Source organism: Epinephelus lanceolatus, chromosome 11, assembly GCF_041903045.1.
Source record: "Epinephelus lanceolatus isolate andai-2023 chromosome 11, ASM4190304v1, whole genome shotgun sequence".
Lineage (NCBI taxonomy): Eukaryota > Metazoa > Chordata > Actinopteri > Perciformes > Serranidae > Epinephelus > Epinephelus lanceolatus.
Genome location: NC_135744.1, coordinates 36,901,493 through 36,923,542, shown reverse-complemented (window position 1 = coordinate 36,923,542; position 22,050 = coordinate 36,901,493). Strand labels below are relative to the sequence as shown.

General features: G+C 41.7%; 1 protein-coding gene across 10 annotated transcripts in view; it reads right to left on the bottom strand.

The window, feature by feature from the left end:
• The window catches only part of rapgef6 (Rap guanine nucleotide exchange factor (GEF) 6), a 181,568-nt gene that overhangs the window by 13,171 nt on the left and 146,347 nt on the right, over positions 1-22,050 (bottom strand). For 6 of the 10 annotated variants that reach the window (XM_078172587.1, XM_078172591.1, XM_078172588.1 and 3 more), the window contains 9 exons: positions 21,324-21,481; positions 17,769-17,783; positions 12,216-12,456; positions 8,528-8,695; positions 8,085-8,300; positions 5,214-5,425; positions 4,459-4,582; positions 3,134-3,157; positions 683-903 (listed from right to left, as the gene is read on the bottom strand). In XM_078172587.1, the coding sequence (XP_078028713.1) occupies positions 683-903; positions 3,134-3,157; positions 4,459-4,582; positions 5,214-5,425; positions 8,085-8,300; positions 8,528-8,695; positions 12,216-12,456; positions 17,769-17,783; positions 21,324-21,481 (1,379 nt within the window). The remainder of the gene's footprint in view (positions 1-682; positions 904-3,133; positions 3,158-4,458; positions 4,583-5,213; positions 5,426-8,084; positions 8,301-8,527; positions 8,696-12,215; positions 12,457-17,768; positions 17,784-21,323; positions 21,482-22,050) is intronic. The other 4 variants (XM_078172589.1, XM_078172586.1, XM_078172585.1 and 1 more) reach the window with 3 other exon arrangements.

The following is a 22,050-nucleotide window of genomic DNA, read 5'->3' as shown; positions in this document are numbered from 1 at the left end:
TTGCCTTTCGCACAATTACAGCTATAACATGAGGAAGGACGTGATTAATATTATGGCCAAATACAAATGATCTCTGCGGTGACACAATTCAAATGATGGCAAATAAAAGGAATTTCAGCACAGTGACTCAGGTATCAACATGCTTCTGCAGAGGGTTTGGATGATACAGCACACACGTACTGCAGTATCTTTCAGTGGATCGATCAGTTAATTCCTGTTAGTTTCTGCAGGACATTTGCAAATACACTAGGTGGCAGTGCAAGCCAATACTATAATCTAATCATGTACAGAACAGTATGCAATATAATAAACTGTGTACTGTCAGATATGCTATTGTCCACTAAAATAACAGCTCTTTTAATTATAAAAAAAATACACACTTTAGTATTTTTCAAATAAATTCTATTAACTTTCCTTTTTCTGGCATTTAATATCTTACAGTCAATTATATAATGAGTTGTACCACGATAAATAAAAGTACATACAGTAATAAATCCATACATAGAAATGCTTTGAATAATGCAAAATTAAATCTACTCAAAATAATAAGTACTTTTTTAGCAATGTCTGTGCACCAGGTGACCCCACAATTACTCATATGACGGATATTGGTAAACAATTAAGGTGCTGATGAAAAAAAGGTTCACTCAGTGTAACGAGTCCCAGTTTCTGTGTTACTCACAAGTGCTGTAGGCCGGCTCACACTGCAGGGACATGATTTGGTGTTTCTCCTCGTCTATCTCCACCGTCAAGTTGGAGAGGTACTGCTTCACCTTCCTGGCCATCTGAGCATCTTCGTACAGCTTTTTGGCGTTGAGAAGCGAGCTGCGACGTACTCGCTTCTTGTGGGCGCCGCCCTGCACGTCCAGCATGTTGGAGTTGGTGCTGCCCTGACTCAGAGACCTAATGAGGGGAAGAGAGAGGGAGGAAGAGAAGAGACGGAAGGAGAGGGAGGAGGACCGTGATAAAAGACAGATGAAGAGAGGACAAGGAGGAAAATGAAAAAGGAGAGTAAAAGATGGACAATGGAATGCGGAGGGAATTTGAGAGTAAAGGACAAAGTGTTGATGGATGAGCAGAGAAGGAAAAAGATAAAGCCGTAGAGAACAGAGGGAAATAAATAAAGACAGGAAAAGAAAAAAATGCACAAGAAAGTAGACAAAGAAAAAAGAGGAAGAGAAAAAAATGGCAAACAACAGTGAGTACAATCACAGATAAAACGGGCACAGCTACTTTCTTATCAAAAGCCTCCTCCACTATAAAATCTGTACATCTGTCTTTGTGTTGGAGCATAGCATTTATAAACAGGACCATGCAACTGGGAGGGAGGCAGCTCTCGCTGGTGCGCCATGCTATCACAGTACAGAACAGCAGAACATTCTGTCAGATGGAGGCAAAAAGGGTTAGGAAACAAAAGATGCACAAGATTCGATATGGGGAATATTATGCCAGGATGCAGATATGAACAAACACCAAACCTGAGTCAAATAGTATCTGTAAATATTTGTCATGGTTTGTTTTACCTCGCCTTTGTTTGGCAGATGGGTGGAGTTTGCAATACAGGGTTCATACTTGACGTTATAAACAGCAGCTGACGACTCAATCTCACCTAAAGGTCCATTTAGTAACTGTAGTGGAGCGAGTACATGGACTTCTTGGCCATGTTAGCTAAAGATTTGAGGTTCAAAGTCCATTTAGTACCTGATCTGGCATGGATCGACAATACCATGATTGTTTCCAAAGTCAAAAATGAACTTTGAACCTTAACTTTTCAGCCAACACAGATGAGACGTCCTCAAAGTGCTCACAAAATGTGGAAACATGAACATCTTCTGGTGGCATCAAGTCCACAAACAAATTTTATGATGAGAACGGTTCTTTATAGAGGGGTCTCACTAAAATTGATGAATCACATGTAAATTTTGCTTTGGCAGTTCTGGAACATTTTTGAGACTGAGTTTGTGTCAATTTTGTTTTCTACTCTTTTTTTTTTTGTCTTAATTTTGGACTGATATTGAATGTTATTGTCCCATTTACACTGTGTGATTTTAAATCAATGTATTTTTAGTGTTTTGTGAGTGGACCCCAGGAAGACTAGCGATCACTTTGTGGAAGCTAATGAGGATTCTGATGGAGATCATGAGATATTTCTTAAAGTTATTGAACAGGTAATAAAAGGACAGTGAGGTGAAACTGATTAGAGGTTTTTAGCTCTTTTACTTTACATATTTACATATCATTATCTAATATTTATTATATTTTGTGTAGTCACTGTTATGTTCTCCTTCTGTCCTTCTTGATCCAAGGAAAGAACATTTTTTTCGACTGTATACTTGTTTATGGTAGAACAACAAAAAGTTGAAATAACGATAATTGCCAGAAATCTGTAATTTGAGATAATCTTCTTTACTTCCCACTAGGGTTGTCAAGATACCAGAATTTTCAACTTTGATACAATACTAATATAACAAACGATGCTTGGTAATGCTTTCATTGCCACAGCAAAAAGAAAAAGGAAGTCCTGAACAACCTGCGCACAGTGCTCGAACAGCAAAAAGTCACTGAACGTACGCCGGCTGTCACGTGGTGGGTTTGTTGCTGGAGAGAATGCAGAACAGTGACTGGTTGAGGACCAGTTTTCCTTGCCATTGTTTCATATGTGCAGCCTTGGGTTGAAAATCTGACTGTAGATCTGTTTTTTAAAGCTGTGATACTTTCCATAGTATCAAATGTATAATAAACGGAGATAATATTGTTTTGAACACATGGTATCGAAAATACTTATGACGACCTTAATTTCTGCCTGTCACTATTTCAATGTGTCTAGAGCCTCTCTGTAAAAGCAAACACTGAGCATTATTTCAAGCTACTATATGACTCAAACATACAATCTTATGAACATGGCAAACAATTAATGGGTCAATGATGGACTTTGGTATGGTTCAGATGAATGGGCACTGCAAATGGAAGGGTTAATCACACACACAAGCACAGGCGGACACACATGGACACTCAGATAAAGTAAAGGTGGGAGGGGACATGCAGAGTTTATGGTGGTGGGGATGCAGGGTGGACTGAATATTACTGCCGGTCCAGACCGAAACAGGATGAAACCGGTACAGGACAAACTTACCCTAAACTCTTCCACCTCTTCTTCCTGCAAGCAAGAGGTGTGTAGATTGAAGCGTGACTTAAAGACAAGTTCAGGGGGGTCGAGGGGGAAGGGGGGGACAAGACTATGTAGAGGTCATGCCACCACAAACAAACAAGAAATGATTGGAGATGGGAGGACACCAGACATATGACATCTCCCCATATCAACCTGAACAGTGTGCGTTATGGTTTTGTGCATCACACACTCATGATGTTACGTTGTGTCACCGTGAAAAAAATATTGCCGTACATGATATGGATTTTTATGTCTAAAATCAAAGTCTTGCAAAGATATTGAGCTTGTAGTATGAAGGCGTGTCTGCAGAGGGCAGTCATGCACTGCAGCAGTGACAGACTGTGATATACACACACAAACTGAGTGATACAAACTACACACTGCGGTTGGCATCAATTCTGCCTCGCTTCCAGTCGACCCGCGCCTTGTGTCCTCGTGCCGTTTCAGTCCAGCAGAGGGATGCAATCGAACCAACAAGAGCCGTGGTCCGGACAGGAAGTGAATTGGAATTGATTGGACCAGACCTTGAGTGTGTGCCTGATCCTGCTGGTAAAGGATCCAGGCTGACCGGTGGAGTTATGGTGTAGTGGTTCCCCTTTTTGCTCATATGTGTCGTCCTCTGCAGTGGGGGCATCTTCTCTAAAACCTCTAATCTACCTCGCAACACTGGACTCCCTGCGTTCATGCCTCTTTCTGAGAAGTGACAGTTTTGCTACTGTCTGACTGATAGGAAAAAGGTGGAGTCAGTTTCAAAGATACACACAACTGAAGGGAGCTGGTAATTTGGTTTCACTACAAACTGAGTTATTTTCTAACGTTAAATTAATTGGAGACTTTCCCCTCACACATACCAACTGTTCACTAGATCCTGTGATGATTTCTGAGCCACAGAATTCACCTCACGCTCCTTTTCTCGACACATTTTCTTTAAAAAGGCTCCAAAATTTACATTCATGACATTAGCCTCTGAAGTTCTCCGCATTCCGAGCTTAATTAGAGAACATTTTTGGATGTGACACTTTTGTGATGCAGCTAATTAAGATCCGTGTGTAGAGGGACTCTGAAGGAAACACAGATTTTCCTCATGTTGCTGCACAACATAATCACATAAAAATTCCACATGGGGGGGGGGGGGGGGGGGAGGGGGGGGGGGGGTTAATTTCATCACTGGTGATCTTAAACAGCTTGGGGCAACCTGTATCTGTGAAACTGGCCCCAACAGCATCAAGTTAAAGCAAAATTCTTGAGAAGAAAAGGTTTGAAGGACTCGTGCTATCAAAACAACCAACCTCTGTCTGAACATGAGGGCAGGGTCCATGTTGGCCGAGGTCAACCGCACAACATGCCTGATCTCCTTGGCGATCATCCTCAGCTTCTCAAAGTTCACGAGACCGTCCACGCTGGAGTCGTTGCCTGAGAGGACAAACACAAGTGCGAAACGCACACACACAAAAATAACACGCGCAAACAGTGAGCTTGAGGTCAGCTGTCAACACTGTAAAGCAGCTAAATGATTAATATTTTGAGACATTTGCACGATTCAATCCGCAACAATATTTCTAAGTCAAATCTTCAAAGTGAAAAATCTCTTTGTTTTGGTCTCCTTCTCATCAGTCCTCCAGGAGATCAAAGTGGTCTTTCATATCGAGTCATGCTGGGCCATTTGAGAATTTTTGGCAACTTGCACAATTAGGGAAACTTTCCTTTCTGAACATAGCCGTACATAGACTTTTAAGAGAAAACCTTTAAGGAGAAGTCAGTTCGGGTACTTCTGACCTAACTCCGTGTGATATGTGAAGGAGGCCAGATGGGGAAGCCTTTAGCAGAAGTAAACCTCCTGAGTGAGACTGAAATTGACCTTCCGTGCAACACAGAGGAAGTAGGGGACATTAAAGTGTGACAAAATGACATGTCAACTTTCAGAAATGGCCTCAGGTTTTTTTTAAGGTGTAAGCAATTTTAAAAAAATGTAGCAACATGTGAATTGTTACCACACAAAAAAAGGCACATAAAGAAATTCTGGGATCTCCACTAAGTCATCTACCTTCATGTAAGAAGGTGAGGTCCTTCTTGACCACGGGGAACAGTGGGATGATGGGTGGTTGCATGCTCTGGCTGCTCAGGACGTTGCGGTACTTGGCCATGTTCCTAGACGGGTCGAAGACGTCCTGCAGGTCTCCGAACAGCTTCTCGTACTTACTGGGCAGTTTCTCCCATGAGCTCCGCAGCCGAGCCACCGGTGCCAAGTTCAGACCGCTACATGAGGGGGGAAAGAGGGTGCAAGGAGGGTGGGAGAGGGGGAGGCAGTGATAAATATGTTACAGTGGGAAGAGGGTTACAGAGGCGGAAAAGGAGGGTACGGGAGAAAGAAGCAAGGAGAATAGTTTTAGTGTGTGTGTTCAATACATACATCCTAATCAAAACCCCATACTGACATTTGCACAATTACTACTTTTCCAGCTAATCATCTTCAGTTAGCGAGTTCCCATTTTTCAAGAGCGGAAGACCCCTTGAGGCAATGTCATCTCTGAGCAGGCTCATTTAGACAGCTGATAATTATGACTGGCACAGCATTTATTTCTGCTCTCTTCTTTCATTATCTTCCAGTTCCTGTCCCTCACTCATCAACTCAACGTCCCTCCTCTTATTCTTTTACAGCCTCTCTGTGTGTCCTCGCTTTTTTCTCTTTTAGGATGTTATGCTTGTCTACAAGTGCGTAATAGCTGTGGTTTGTCAGAAGATAATAAAATGGGTATTATAAAGATTGGATGATCACGAGAATGTTTTTACGGGGTCAATCTGGTTGATGTTCCTGTGACAATTAATCATGTAAATGGCATCAGGTCTGGATTCTTTTTATCCCAGCACCTCTCCTTGAGTCTGTCTTTATTTCTTGACTTATCACATCTACCATACCTCATGAAGTAAACAAATTAGCAGTGTCCCTCACAGGAAAAGGATTACTTTTTATGGAACACCATGGACAGTGCCTCAGCAGGAGAAAAAAATAGGTTTTGTCTCCCTGTATAACAACACTTAAACACACAAGACCAGCTGTACAGTCCTTGGAACAAAAGCTCTGGCTGTGTTTTACCAGACAGTAGGTAAAAGGTCCTGAGGTGCCTGTTTCGGATGGCTGTCACCAGCGTTTGCGTCTCTGAAGGAGGTCGCAATGGTGCTACTTCCTGCTGGCTGCCACCGCTTATGTTTGGCCAGCTTAATATGATCTTTTATATCAACATTTCCACAATGCTGGACTGAAAATATACTCTTGTAGTGTGTGCAGAACGCAGCATTTTTGTTGCTGGGTACGAAGGACGGCGCAACTTCATCTTCCACATGACAGCTAACTGTTAGCGTACTCACAAGTTCTCTCAGAAAGACCTACAAGCGTCATAGCAACAGAGATAAATCAGTGTTGAATTCAGAAGCTTGGTGCATTCCTTACAAACATAATAAATGTCTAACAAGGCACTGAAATCACATATTAATTATCATTATTGTAATCGTGGTGAAAGCCAGAAAGATTTGGTGGTAATGTCAAAAACCGGAACATTTTAATATCATACAGACACGAGACACCCAGCTCAAAATGATCCCAGGCAAACTGGGACATCTGGTCACCATACACATAAATGACAATAGTGGAGATGCTCTTTATTTCAGGTGAGCCAAGTAGGGTGTGTCCACTACAAAATGCTACAGAAAACCTTGCGTGTTATCTCTATTAAACAGACACACATGCACACACACACACAGTAGCAGCAGCAGCAGCAGCAGCAGCAGCAATGCCCCTGTCACCACGCAGGTTATGCTTCAGAGAGCCATATGTGCCAAGACATCCTGCTGTGAGGAGGAGTGTAAAGGGACGTGGAGGTCAGACATCTCTGCTCTAAAGTGCCGTCTACAGCAGCGAGCAGAAGATCACCATACTGCTGAGCTCCTGAAACTGTGAGTCCAGATTTTAAGTGGACGTGGTCCCACATGACTCAGCGTAGCAAGAGGATAGCTTAGCATGAGCGAGACACATGGATCCTTAGCGCATTAAGAAAAAAATACCAATTATGTATTTTTACTATGCTGTGCAGAAACTGGTTCTCTTCACTTAATCAAACTACATTACATCTGCAGTGATAGTTATTGCAAATCTGCATCTTCAGGCATATATATTAAATGTATGCTGCAGTAACAATGCAGATAATACCCTCTTATGATTATTACTGTAGATTAAAAAGAGCCAACTGCAACACAAAACACCAACTAAACAATCTAGAATCAAGGCTTGGGTACAGCGAGAGCATGACGTACTGCTTTTGAATAATTACTCATGGGACTTGGACAAACTAAAAGCTCACACACACACTCCCAACTGCCTGCGTTGGTTCGAACGGAATTACATCTCAGTTCATCACTAAAACACACCACCAGAGCTAAAATGTCTCCCCTCACATGGGTTTTACCCCTTAAAGCAGAGACACACTACATACATCCTCAGCTCAGTCTGACAGCCATCTGAAGCCAAACCACAGCAGCCAGAGGGAATTAACAATAGCAACAAACAATAAGTGTAACCGTTGCTATGGGACTCTTGTTTTAAATGCCGTAGGGTTGCAGTGGCAGAGTGTGTGCGGTTTGGGAAAGTCAGGGCTGGTTCAGCGAGCTGGCGGAAGGGGGAGGAGGTGAGGCTGGTTCTCCTGAGGATGTGGGGAAGGAGGCAAGTGGCCAAAGCTCATTTGGCACAAAAGCTGTCAGGGGAGATGGAGTAAATGCTAGCTGTCATCACAGAACAAGAATCATGTCTACCACAACTGAGGCAAAAATGAGGGAAATGATGAAACAATGTGTCACCACACTTAATTTAGAAAGCCAATACACACACACACACTCTCTTACACAGTTTCTAAACTGAGCCTACCTGATTATAGCGAACATGGAGTTGAAGTTCTTGCACTCTCTGCAGTGCAGGGCAATCTTGATGAAGTGCTTGATAGTCTTCATCCTCTTTAGCGCGTTGGGCTCCTTCAGGATCTCTGTGGCGACCCAGAAGGTCTCCTGGTTTATCACCTCCTCAAACTGCTTCAGATTACCACTTCCCACCGAGGAGTCGAGTTTGAACAAGTCATCCACGTACCTGGGCGCCACGACAAAGAAATTAAAACAGATCCTGTTTTAATGGCGTTCAACAACAACAGCTTCTGTGGAGAACTAGTCATATTTTCCTATCCTCATCTCATCTCTTATTTCCTTGTACGAGAATGTTTCCTTTTCTTTTGTTTTTTTAAAATGTCCATACAGATTAAGTTTTGAAATATGTACTACACCTGCTATAAACCATTTAAATGTTAAACAACCACATACTCTGTGGACTCGATGTTCCTGAAGAGCTCAAAGTCTCTCATGGAGAGCTGGGCTGCGACCTCCATGGTGCTGAGCTGCAGCAGAGAGATCTGGCTCTCTCTGAGGAGATCCTGGGCGTCCTCGTCTGAACACAACGTCTCCGTCTCCATATTGTTCTTCAGATAGTACCTTCGGGAAGGAGAGCAGACGGAAAGAGGGTAAGCTGTGGAAGCATTACTGTCAAAAGAAAAAGCATTTTTCTTGGCATGTTTATTTTTAACAGAGGAAAAGAGTTCGAATACAGCTGGTCCTGCTGTGGAGTCAGACACCCGAGGACCATATCTAATGAAATAAGGGTGTTAACGAACTATATTTCTGCTATTTTCCAATGAAAAAACATGTACGTCATGTATAAAAAACCTTGAGTAACAGCAAAAAAACAACAGCAAGGAGGATAATTATGTCTAAGCCCGTGAGTCTGGGGGGGGATTAACTGACAATAATTACAAAGAGTACAGGACATGCAAGATGTAAAATACTTTGAAAGTGACATCATTTCTGTGTATTTTTAGAGCAGTAGGTGTTAGATCTGCAGTATCCTGAGATGCTTTAATATAAGCTGCAGAGGGAGACAAGTGGGTGGACAGCATCCAGTTTTTCAGCCAGCTGTAACTTTTGGCGCATGTTAAGTAAACCCAGATAAATCTTGTGAATGTTCCTCTCATCTACATTTCATCTTTAAGAGGCACATTTTCTGTCTCCACTTTAAGATCAGTTTCAGGAAAAGGAAAAAATTACCCTGACGCTACTGATAGATTGCTATATTTTACGCTGGGGTGGAAGAAGTAGAGACACGGAGTGAGAGAGGCTCTCAGCAGAAGAGAGTAAAGACGGGAGGTGCACGATTGAGAGGGAGAAAAAAGATTCTGATCTCCAACAGTTTTCTGGGAGAGCTTCCAGCAGCAGGCCATCTCTCTTACCTCGTTATGTGCCTCTATGTTTGTAAATCTAAACCCCCCCCCCACCACCTTGCTTCCACTCTAATGGAGCTGTAATGTGCTCATCCAGGAATGCAGCACCTCAGCGCCCCGTAGACCTACGGCTCTCAGGGGCAAAGTGTTGGCATGGATGTGACTCTAAATTGCCCTGTGTTACTTTGCAAGTAGAGTCGAAGTGGAGAGCAACTAATAAGAAAGGATGTGAGGACGTGAGGGGAGAAGTTCAAGCTGAATTTAAATTTAGGATAAAGCACAAGACATGTCTCACACTCACATAGCGTTGACGTTTTTGTGAGCACAAAAGCAGAACTGAAGACTTTATTGAAGGCTGTATTTACTGATTTAGAGTCGAGACATTTTAGAACCTGTAAACTCACTAAATTAGCGTAAGTTGAGAGGGGGGCAAGAGGAGAAGACAAGAGATAAGAGGATAGGAGATGAGAAGAGAGGAGACAAGAGCATACAAAATAGGACAAAAGGACAGGAGGGGAGACAAGACAAGGGGACCTTCAATCAGTTGTCTCAATTCAATTAAAATTACATTCATAAATTGACTTTTGAAACAAACAAATGCATAAAAACACATACAGCCCTGCACATATGGAGAGGAAAGCAGACTGAATTAATGATGGACAATGTGGTGCTAAACAGAACTGGGCAAAGCAAAGTCACTGGAACCAAGCCATTGTAAATGTCCTCTGGTGCTTTGTGGGAGTGTGTATATGTGTGTGTGCTGAGCAGAGGATCTATATGTATTTTGGCTGTGTGACCAGGGCCTGCAATTGGCTTGGCCTGTCCCCTGGACCGTCTGTCAATCATCAGCTGCAGTGTGTGAGAGACGGAGGAGGCGAGATACAGAGGAAGAGAAGCGAGGCAGAGATATATTTGCCCACTGCTCCTGATAAATACAAATACTGCACTCTTTGCTGAACATGTCCATCCTGCTGACACTGCAGCATGTATATGCATATGTGTAAAAATACTGCCAATCATGACACACCAGCAACTTCTTTTAATATAAACATCTACCATGGGATATGCATAAAGATGAGAGCAAAGTAAATAAGTGGTGTTGCTTGTTCATACCTCTACAGATAAGCTATTTTCCTACCAATATCTCACAGTACGACTTGCTGCAGCTCAGCCATCCATCAAAAACACAGGGAAGGTGTTACCATGAGTGTCCTCTAAGTAAGTGAGTGTGTGTCCATACATGTCTGAGACTGCAAATACGTATGTGTGTGTAAACGCAGCAGTTGCATATATGCGTGCAGATGCATGACCGTGTATAAGAATGCGACCGTCTACATCTATATTTTTGTATGTGCCTGTGTGTGCATTTTAGTGTGTGTATGAATAATTCCAGACGTGCCATGCTGTCTGCCGAGGCCTCCGCCCCTGACAGAGGATGAAAAATTCATGCTAACCTAGTTGGGAGAGGACTGATGAGGGACCACAGGAGACAAGGAGAGAGAGGGGGGAAAACTGTGAAAAACGGACGGAGGAGCTGTTTTAAAGCAGACTTTACGGCTGCGGTCCAAATTATCCTTTCATGTCTTACTAACTTTAATCTTAAAAGGGAATGTGTCTGGCATCGAGACGACAGTGTGTGATGTGCCACAGACATCTGAAAAATCATACTGGTAACTTGGCAAGAGAAACACACGCATCACACAAAGGCTAAACGTCCTAACATGGCTGTCCCACCTAGGTGACGTGGAGTTGCATCCACAACAAAGTGAACATTTCCAAATTGAAACAGAGCACCAATTCAGCATCCTGACCCTTTGGATTTGCAAAACATCAATGCAGAGCTTAACCAGCATCACTTGCATTGTACCATGAACTGTAAACTGTTGTTTTTCTTTAATACTGGGACAAACTGCAGCTTCTGCTCAGAGTAGCAACTAAAAATATTTCCAAGCACTTTTAACACGGATCACCACTTCATTTATCATTCCTGAACTAGGACAGCAGCTCTGAATCCTGCTCCTCAGCACCTGGAACCCTGCTGGCTTTCATCCGAGCCACTTACCCAGGAACTGATTTACACCTCAGAAATGCTAAGCGAATTAGCTACATCTCAGAATGGTACCCTGTATCCCCAGGAACAGGACTGAGAGCCACTGCTGTAGGAGAATTTAATCAATACAGTAGTGTATAACCTGTGCTGTTGTATGGGATGAAGTCTGGAGCCACTGTTAGAAAGGATTTGGTTCTCGTATAGTTCAGGGCTGGGAAATGTATTTACAGAACAAAGCCCACAATAGTTGTACAAAATTCTGAGCGCTGTGTTGCCTTGTGTAATTTCAAGCAACCCAGATATAATTCGACACAGAAAAGGAAGGAAGATCTGCCATGTCTCAAGATCCTGGGCTTGGAGTCCAAGCACAGCGGGCCACGTCTTTGGTTTAGTCATTGAAGCCTTCAACACAACATAGGTCTATATAAATTCTCAAGTTGTCTGTTCCACTTCCAGCTGCTTTTTGTCCAAGCTTCCCACAGTGGATCTGCTGTAAATACATGCCCATGCTTTCTTCCCATGACCAATAAGCCTCCCTAACCATGAAATATTTTTGCTTTCTGGTTTATTAAAGTATTATCGTTTGTTGGATTGTGTACCTTTGGTTCTGATGAGAGAAGACCACTACGTCAACTTTAAAGTAAGCCATTTGGTGTTAGATTTGCGGTGTAATTCTTGTGTTTCTTACCTGCCGTTGAGCTGAATCCGATCAGCCAGTTTGGAGAGCTGGTCGGGCAGGCGGCGCTGTTTAATGACTCCCTCCGGGCTTACTGATACCTCACACAGGGAGTAGGTCTCAGGTGCTGCGATGAGGCCGAATTCATTGACAGTGTGGGCTACCACATCCTTAGCAGTAGTGTCCTTACTGATGATGATGTAGCAGCTCTGCTGGTCGGCCTTGAACACCCGAATCACTTGGTCTGGGATGTCTGAGAGTGGAGGAGAAAGAAAAGTAGTGCTGTCAGTGACTAATTAGGGCAAGATGAGTTGATGGTTGCAGTATGTGGAGGCCAACACTGTAACAAATGTCAATAATGCAATAAAACTTTATGTAATGAAGTCTATGACGCAATAAAACAGTAATCGCAAAGTAGTTTTGCAATTTTTGGCATTTATCTTTGTCTGAGTAATGTACCTATAATGTGATAGTTATTATGGCTAAATGTGGACTGTGCCAGTAAATGTAGGAATGCTATCAAGTTATGGTTTCCATATTTTATTTTCATTACATTATAAAGGGTTTCAGGTGGTGAGACATATGCCTTCCTCTCTGAGCAGATTTGCTGAGCTGACCACTCTCCTGCCAAAAACGTCTTTGGTGTAAAACCAACTGGGCAAAGGGTCAAAGAAAGTTTCTGGTGTCACAGTAACCTAAATTCAAAATGAAAATTACACTAATTTAACGATTTACATTTACAAACAGCAACGCTAAATTATCCTGCTGTTCAGCCGAATCACAACACTCTTTTTCATCTTATTTCCAGCCCTGCTGTAACATAAATTCAACCCTTCTGTGAAGCCAATTTTCTAATGGACTTGCTTGATGTTGCCACACACGGCTGTGAGGATATTTGTGACAGTATGATTAATGATATCACAGTAAACACTACAGTCATTTTGAGCTTCAGACAAAGATTGAGTGGGATAAAGAAACAAGGACACATTTACCTAGAAAGGTAAAGGAAACAATAGCTTGCTAGAAGTTGTGTGACAACGGCAGAGGAAGCAGAGCTCTCACAGTGAACATGCACGTAGGGTCCAATGCTTAACCAGAGTATCAACACATTATCATACCCTAAAACTTTAATTAAAAGCCTAGTCCCAATTAAACGCCCAGTCCCTTTTACTAGCACGGTGTGGCTACACATTTTGACAAATAAAGGCCAGTCTCAAATAGAGGTCTGGTCTGGTCGCCAAATTTTTATGCAAGTAACATTTATACTGGTTCAAATAAACAATCTGATTGTGTTTCCCATCTTTGCTGAGAAACAGTTTTGTGTGAAAGGAATTAAAGGCCTGTCCCAAATATAAGCCTGATGAGTTCAGTGATTTAAGCAAATAATAGCCCGGGCTTCTAATTGAAATTTGTATGGTATTTAACTTTCGGTTTGTTGCCTTTAAGACTATGAAAGACCTGCACATATTCAATTGAAAAAAAAAAACAAAAACTCATTTAAACATGAATTACGACCTGAACCACATTTATGTCATGTACAATTCATAAAAATAAATAAATAAATAAAACTACGTCACCTCTCACAATGACTGCTTCATAAAGTTAGATGATGTACTGTATTATTGTTTAATTGATTCAACACAACATTCAATAGCAAGAGGCCAGAATAAAAGCTTGAATGTTAGTGGTGACTGCAGCTGATGCTGGAGCAGCTGCATGCGACTCACATGCTGCGATGTGTGTTAAATAATGAAAATGTTCCCCCTGAGTGAAATACTGCATTAAAGATCCCTGTGTTTGAGTAAGGAAGAGGGTACGGCCCATTAGCCACAGGCAGCCAAAGAGCTTTAAAACAATGAGTCATGAATGCTGCACGGAGACAAGTGGAGAGAAGGGAGTCCGACAGAGCAGATGAAGCTGTCATACAGCTGCAACGTGTGTGTGTGTGTGTGTTTGTGTGGTTAAGCTCGATAACATTCACTGAAAATGGAGGGAGGTCACGAAAAGACTGTGGCAACTAGGAAAAATAAATAAATAAATAAAAGGTGCGTTTGATGGATGAGTTTGTTCAAGTGAATGTTCATGCAAATGCACACAGCCCTGCTTCCTTCTGTTTACCAAGTAGAAAAGGGTTCAGCGTGCTTAGACACAAAGTCATTACCTTCCCCTTTATTAACAAGGATCACTGATCTGTCTATGACTGTGGGGATCTTAGCGTGTGTGTGTGTGTGTCTCTGTGTGTGTTTAGATGATGATAGTTAGAGCGGCAGCAGCACAATAAGCAGAAAGAAATTGCTGAAGGCAAAGCCAATAACAATAACATTTGAGTGAATGCTCATAATCAATCACCTCTGCTTGTTTAAAGAGCTGTAGCTGTTGGTGTGTGTCCCTGTGTGTATGTGTGTGTGTGTGCAGAATTCATTGTATTTTCAATATCTGGTGGATGAATAAAAAAAGTGAAAATTTTCTTGAGGGAAGCTGCATCAGTCTGGGTGGGTCCGTGTGTTGCGTTTTGCTATCTCTTTCTGTTTCTTTTCTGCTTTTTGCTATTTTCACAGGGATGTCTTATGTACTTTCTTTTTTTGCGTCACCTGTTGATTTGTGGACTCCTGTTTTAAAGCATCAGGAGCAGCATTTCGGCTGTCACCATGTTGTTTTTGGGCCATAAGTGAACATATTTTGGCGACAGGGTGAAGCTGTGGAGGAGCAAGAGCTGGATCTGACTCATAGACTATAGTGACACCTCGGCCATGCCCTTCATCTTGTCTAACTTAAAGCTTTAATAAAATGCAGATAGGTGAGTTATATATGAAATCATCCCCCGAACAGTTGCCCTGACCAAAACTGTATTTTGTGCCAGGCTGTAAACATGTTTATCTCTGCTGTAAAGGTGGGATTTTAACATGGGGGTCTATTAAGAGTGGCTCGCTCTTGGAGCACGCCTCAAGTGGCCATTAGAGGAACTGCAGTTTTTGGCACATTTGCTTCATTTTACAACTCTGGAGTTTGCTGCTTTATATGCACCCACATGTTTTTATTCTGTCATTTATATGCTACTCTTGAATGCTTATTTATAGTATTTCATGGAGTTATTTCTTTAAGCATCCAGATGTTTTTCTGCTTTAACGTGTGAAATTTGCTTTTTTGCATTCAGTGGTTCCTGGAATGTGAACATATTGATGTTTGATGTCGGAGGCCAGTCTTGGTTATGAATGACCTCTTTATGGACTCTGAACTTATTGATATAAATCACATGACATTTGCACTTAATTTGACAAGTCAAATGATTACTGACTTTTAGCCCAACGAAGGTGATATGTGGTGAAACACTGATTCTTAGAATGAAAATGATATAAAGACTACACCAGAGGATTAAATGTGTGGCTCCCTCCTTGTTTTCTGCGTTGCTGCAGTAGCACAGCTCCTCTCTGTTTATGTGCAGCAGGGTGGTGATGGTGGGCTGAGTGGAAGCTAAATGCTTTGTGTCTCATTAGCTGTGATTTGTGATTAGAGTGTGGGAGGCTCTCGGCTAAATAGCTGGCTATCATACCGGGGGGCTTAATCATGTTTAATCCTCTGGACGAGCTGCGACCTGACCTGCACACAGGAGGACAATCGCTGCCCATCTAGCCAAACATCCAATCAATTATCATCTTTAATAGGGCATCGTTCATTTTCATCAACACCAGAGAATGTATTCATGGCCTGGAGCCAAAGACGATTTCTACACTGGTGAAAAAAGTCTTCTTGGGTTTTTGCAAACACAGCACTAAGAGAGGCTACACACTTCCCACAACCTTCCTCCTCCTCCTCCGCCTCCGCTCCCTCCTTTCTACTGTTTGCCAAAGCTTTTCCCAGTCACTCCATCATACAGTCAGAAGACATAAATCACATGTGAAAGCATACAGGGCGGAAGAGGGCAGGGCATGATGGCTTGAGGTGCTGAGGAGAGTGGAGTAGAGCAGCTGGGGTTAAACACCCTGGCTCAAATAAATAAACACTAACGAGAAAATGTCACTACATGTACATGTGAGGAGGCTGTTTCATCCTCCACAGCTTAAGGATTAGGCTTTTATGTTTTTGTTGCAATCACCAATCCTCCTGAAGTGACTAAAACCAACAATCAATCTATCCTGCTAACAAGTCTTGTCTCTGTAGCCAGAGCTTGACTCTTCTCTTGCCTTACTCTGTGTGAGAAAAGCCAGTTTTGTCCAAAGACAATAAAAAACAAACAATAAATCCATATGATCTCATTAGATGCCATGTTCTGCTGTGCTCCCTTTTGCCTCAGTGAATGGCGGGGTGTGTTGGTGGCTGTGTTTGACTGACAGCAGCCGGCGGCTTTAGATCTAGTGCTGGCAGCAGGGGAACAAGAGACAAAATAAACAAACTTGCCCTGTAGCGTTCAAGCCATGCAAAGACAAAGTGTTGTTAGCCGTGGTGTTAAAGAGTTAGGACCACACCAGCATTTCATCGGACCAAAGTGACACTTACTTACTTCTGTCAGATTCATTAGTACTTGAGCAAGCTTGGGTGCTTGACCCATATTTAGTACTTATTCATGGACATTTTAAAGTACTTTCAAGATGGATATCTTAAACTATTTTAAGCTGCACTCGTTTTTTCAGCTTATGTGCTGTGCATGCCCTGTTTTCACACAAATTACGTTGTAAAGTTATTTTGATTCGCAAGTAGCTTTACATGCTATTTGATGTGCTGCAGCTGAGCAGCTAATTAACAACGTAGCCTGCAAAGTGACATTAGCTGTGTATTTTTTTCCTGGTGACTGGCTGTTAGTCAGCACGACCACCCACCTATGATAGAAGGGTGATGTTGCTTTTTAATGCAAATATGGTTTAAAATGAAGCGATTTTGATTGGCTGTCAGGGAAGAACTTCTTCATCTATGTAAATAGGAACTAACAGTATTCCAATGAGTCAAGGCAAATCAAGGGGGCGCTGTCATGAAACAAAGAAATATAAATTTCTTCCATCTAAGGAAGGAGTTTTTTCTCAATGCAGATTGCATTAGATGTAAAGAGATGTGATAAACAGGGTAGATGTTGTAGAAGAACAAAAAGCAGTTTAATTTTAGCTGAACTTCAAATGCACTTGCAATGACAGTACGTGTCATCAAATACGACTCAATCACTGTCTCGTGGTCACTGTCCAGCATTTCTCCATTTTTTTCCTGAATAACCAATTTTACTGCTGATGAACACATGAAATAATCAACTTAAATGAACTGAGTATAGTTTGAGTCACCAAGTTTTTTAAGAGAGAGGCAAATTACATCTTTATCTGAGTGAAAATAGTGAACATAATTGCTTCAACCCTTAGATAACCTCTTCAAAAGTGAAAACTGATCAATATGTCTTTACTCATATACTCATAGATTCTCACAAGGTTAGATGACAAGGGGAAAACGTTCAAATGCAGGGATGCAAAGATGAAGTGTGAGCAAAAAGCTCATGGATTTAAGGAGAAAAGAGTCAAGACGGAGGGGACGTTAGGGAGGAATACATAATGAAACACAAACTGTGGCATTAAAAGTATGTATACTTACAGTACAGTCCCAGGGCTTGGAAAGCAGTAAGGAGAAAGAGAAAACACAGTGAATATGAGAGAAAGAAATAGTGTGGGAAGAGTACAAAGAGACAAAGTGCCTAGAAGTATCATGACAGAAGTATAAAAAAAAAAAAAAAAAAAAAACAGGGAGGGAAGACCAGTGGAGTTTCTACTGTAGCCTAAATCTGTTCATGTGAAACCAGAGAGGCTGAGTGTGAGTCATCATTTCTACACTACAACATCTGTTTAAAATCACAGCAAGAGTTGCAAGAGGAGAAAGAGGAAAGAGAAAAGGACAAGAGAAATAGTAGGAGAGGAAAAAACAAATGGATAGCAGATAATGGATAGCAAGACATGGACAAAAGAAGAAAGTCGAAAAACACGAAGAATTTGAGAGCTCAACTTCACTGAAAAGACATGTCGCCACTTTGCAAACAAAAAGGACGACATGAACAGCAGCCACTGAAGAAAACGCTCCTACTCTACCTCTATCTCTAAAGGAACACAACATTTACGTCCACGCTCCACGTCTCTCAGTGATTCAGCTTTAGTGGTTCTCTTTCAAACATTCGCTTGGTGAGATACCTCACTCATGTTATCAGAGAACCAGGGTTACCTTTGTAACCTAAAGTTTGAGGCAGGAATGTACAAGGACCATCAAGTGTGTCACATGTAAGGCAAATACTAGGTCAACTGGGACTGCAATTAATGACTATTTTCATATCGTTATCAATTGCTTAGGTTAATTAATTCATTATTTAGTCACTGAAATGCTGAAAAATAGTGAAAATTCCCTTCAAAACTTCTCAAGGCAACGTCTTCAAATCGATTGCTTTGTCCCACAAACAGTCCAACATCCCAAGATAATCAATTTAAAGTAATATAGGACAGAGAAAAATAGCAAACTATTACATTTGAGAAGCTGGATCCAGATACTTTTTTGGGATCTTTGCTTGCCAAACCATCTTAACGATTAATCAGTTACCAAAATTGGCAAAAATAGTTGTTGATTTATTTTCTGTCAAACAAATAATCCACTGGAACGCGCTTTATAACGTATGTTATTAAAAAGTTCAATAGAAATTAGTTTTTAATCACTTACTCTTACAAATTCTCACTGTCTAATAGAGTGAGACCAGCAAAGTAATACTTCATTTAACCAGGAGCCTTAGTTTACTAGAGCCTCATCGCGATTAAAAATCTAATTTCCAAGTGCAGAGGGTTGGGATGCACACAAAAACACGTACTTCAGTTCATGAAGAATGTTTGCCTTTTTTGGATTCTCCTTTTGAAGGCATGAAGGCATGCCAGGAAACCAAGGTTTTCTTCACAAATTCAACTTAACACTCTGTGAGTAACTGATATGCAAATAGTCATTTCGCAGGAGAAGTATTCTTTTAAAACAAGCCAAGAGCTTTTTAATACCATAAAGATGTAAACACAAGATTTTAAAATACCCAGCCATGTTGCTTCCTACAATCCCTACGCTAAAGTATTACAGGTAGGACCCTGGAGGTATCACAAGCCCTGTTGAGCATCTGGAGCAGGGGTTTTGTTTGAGCCAGCTATTCTCAACCTTCTAATAAATCTAATGAGGAACCAAAGGACTAGAGGAAACTTGATCTAATGACAAATGATTAATGTGGCACAGTTGGTGCGTGTTTGCACTCCACTACAACACAACCACATGTGAGGCCTACATGTGTGCATCTGACTGTTTGAGTGTGTGTAGCGCATTGACAAATGGCCGGTGGAATAAATCAGGAACATATTTGCTCTCTCGCTCTCTTTCACCTTACACTTTATCTTTCTTGTTCTCCCCTTTTTCAATATTTCATTCTCCGTTAACACATAAACATGGACACATACACAGATCCACAGGGAGTGCTCCATGTTAGTTTAAATAATTATGGCAGCAGAAACCTGTCTGACAGGAAATAAATAAATAAGTCTTATAGTCCAGGAGGTTAATCCTTTTCAGATGGACACAATTCTGCAACAGCTCTGTGGCACTTCCAAAAGAAACCCCATGGTGAGTGAGTGTGTGTATGTGTGTGCTAGAAAGCTGCAGTTCCTCGCTTCGAGGGAGTTTATGCATGTTCCTTTGTCAGCACAAGTGAGCATAAGTGTTTTTGAGGAGTTTGCCCGTATTTCAAGGAGAGAGAAAGACAGAGGAAGAAAGACGGAAAGTTCGCATTGGAGACAACCAACACTATACAGTACTTCTCATATGGCTGCTTTATGCGATTATGCTCAAGGGTGACAGGTTGTCAGTAAAGCGTCTCTCAGTGCTCACTGAGCACTGGAGTCCTTCACTCTACAAGTGGCTTTCACTGCTCAATGAGGCCGAGGCCTCAAGTCAAGTGAGACAAACAGCTTCAGGAAAGAAGCACTGAATTGTTCGACTGAGGCACCTGAAATGAGGTCATAAAGGTCAAGAACAACTGTGAATAGGTGTAATGAAAGTTTTGCTTCCCCTACATCTAAAGTACTTATGGTCGTGAAGATAAATTGGGTTTTTGGAGGCTTTTAGAACTTTAGCTTATATCTTAAGTGTTCTATCAAGAAATTTGTTTGCATGGGTGTGCTTTGGTTTCATGTTAGAGTTTCACTTTAAAGGTTCAGTGTGTGTCGGATTTAGGGGGGCATACTGACAGAGTATGTTTTCTTAGGTGTACAATCACCTGAAAATAAGAACCTTTGTAACCTTAGAATGAGCTGTTTATATGTGCCTAGGGAGCAGCTCCTCAATCACGGAGATCTCCCTTTTGCACCACCATGTTCCTACAGTAGCCCAGAACAGACTAACCAAACACTGGCTCTAGATAGGGCTGTTCCTGAGGTTTAAATGGGCTTTTTCACATCGGTCACTGTTAGCAGCCCCTCGCTGCCAAACAGTGTTGGAAAACAGACTTTTTTTTAGCGTGAAACTGCTTTATTCAGTGTTTTTACTTGTTTAAATCACTTGTTAAATGACTTCACCATTTGTTTTGGAGAGGAAGAGACCTCTGCGGATAATCTGGCTCCTGCTATAAACTGAACTTCTGGATATTAAGTTATCAGGGAAAATATATGAGCACACATTAGTAGCTGCTGGGCCAGCAGCCTGTCTGCAGTGAGCAGTGTGAACAGTGTCGTAAAAACACTTACTTGTAACATGACACTACTTTATTCAGTGTTTTTACCTGTTTTAATCACCTGGTCTGTTTGTTTTGGAGAGATCTGTGTTTATAATTTGGCTCCCGGTAAGAATCTCCTGATTGACCAAGAGGAATTCTAACTTTCAGCTGGTTGCAATCTGCAATCCTCACTGCTAAATCCCCCTAAATCAAACACTCTGTTCCTTTAAGAGATGATTTTCAGGCAGTTTCTCAAGATATATGTTCAAAAAGATTCATCAGCTAACCATCACATTTATTTAGTTGAAGAGACGCAAAGAAAGAAACAGGAAAAGACTTAACATGCTGTCCTAATGGGACAATCAGTAATAAAGGATGTTTCTGTGTCCCCACATAAACCCCTTGATTTAACCCAGTCAGGATTTTATTCTTACCTGCCGGGTTGGAGAAGTCGAGGACGCTGGTGGCCGGGTGCAGCAGGTCAGGGCTGCTGGATGACAGGTTGCCGGGGATGGGCATGATGGCCACGCTGTGTCGACACTGCTTGGTACCCACGATACTGTCGTCCTGAGACTGACCCATGCCACCATCACTAGAGAGGAAAGAAAGGGGTACGAGGGACAGAGAGAGGAAGGGGGTGACAGGTGGAGTGGGGGTGGTATTCAAAGTAAAAGGGGGTGATAATATGAGAGATAGAGAAAAGCAGTAAATTAGATATTCTCCTTCAAATAACAACTTAATGTTCTTAAATTAATTTGGTGGTTTACTTTGCAGCAGTAGACATTTTCAAAACTGCCTAAATGTTTTTTCCCCTTTGTATTATGACTTTTAGAATTAGAATGAGTGCTTTTCCGTTCATCTTCAGAACATATAACTCATAACACAGTGGGAAAAAATATCAGGAGATTTAATCAAAATGTCTACTCTTGCAGAATGACAACACAAAACATCAATATCGCTATATTTGTCTTTTAATATGCAGTGACACAGCCGAAATTCATCTGCGCAGCGGTTTCATGAATGGCAGGAACTGATAAGGAGCATTCGCAGAAAGACACACACAAGTTCACCAAACACACACACGACACCAGACAATGAGACAGGTATACACATATGCTAACAGAGACACAAACGAGCGTTGCAAACAGCAGAGCACATATG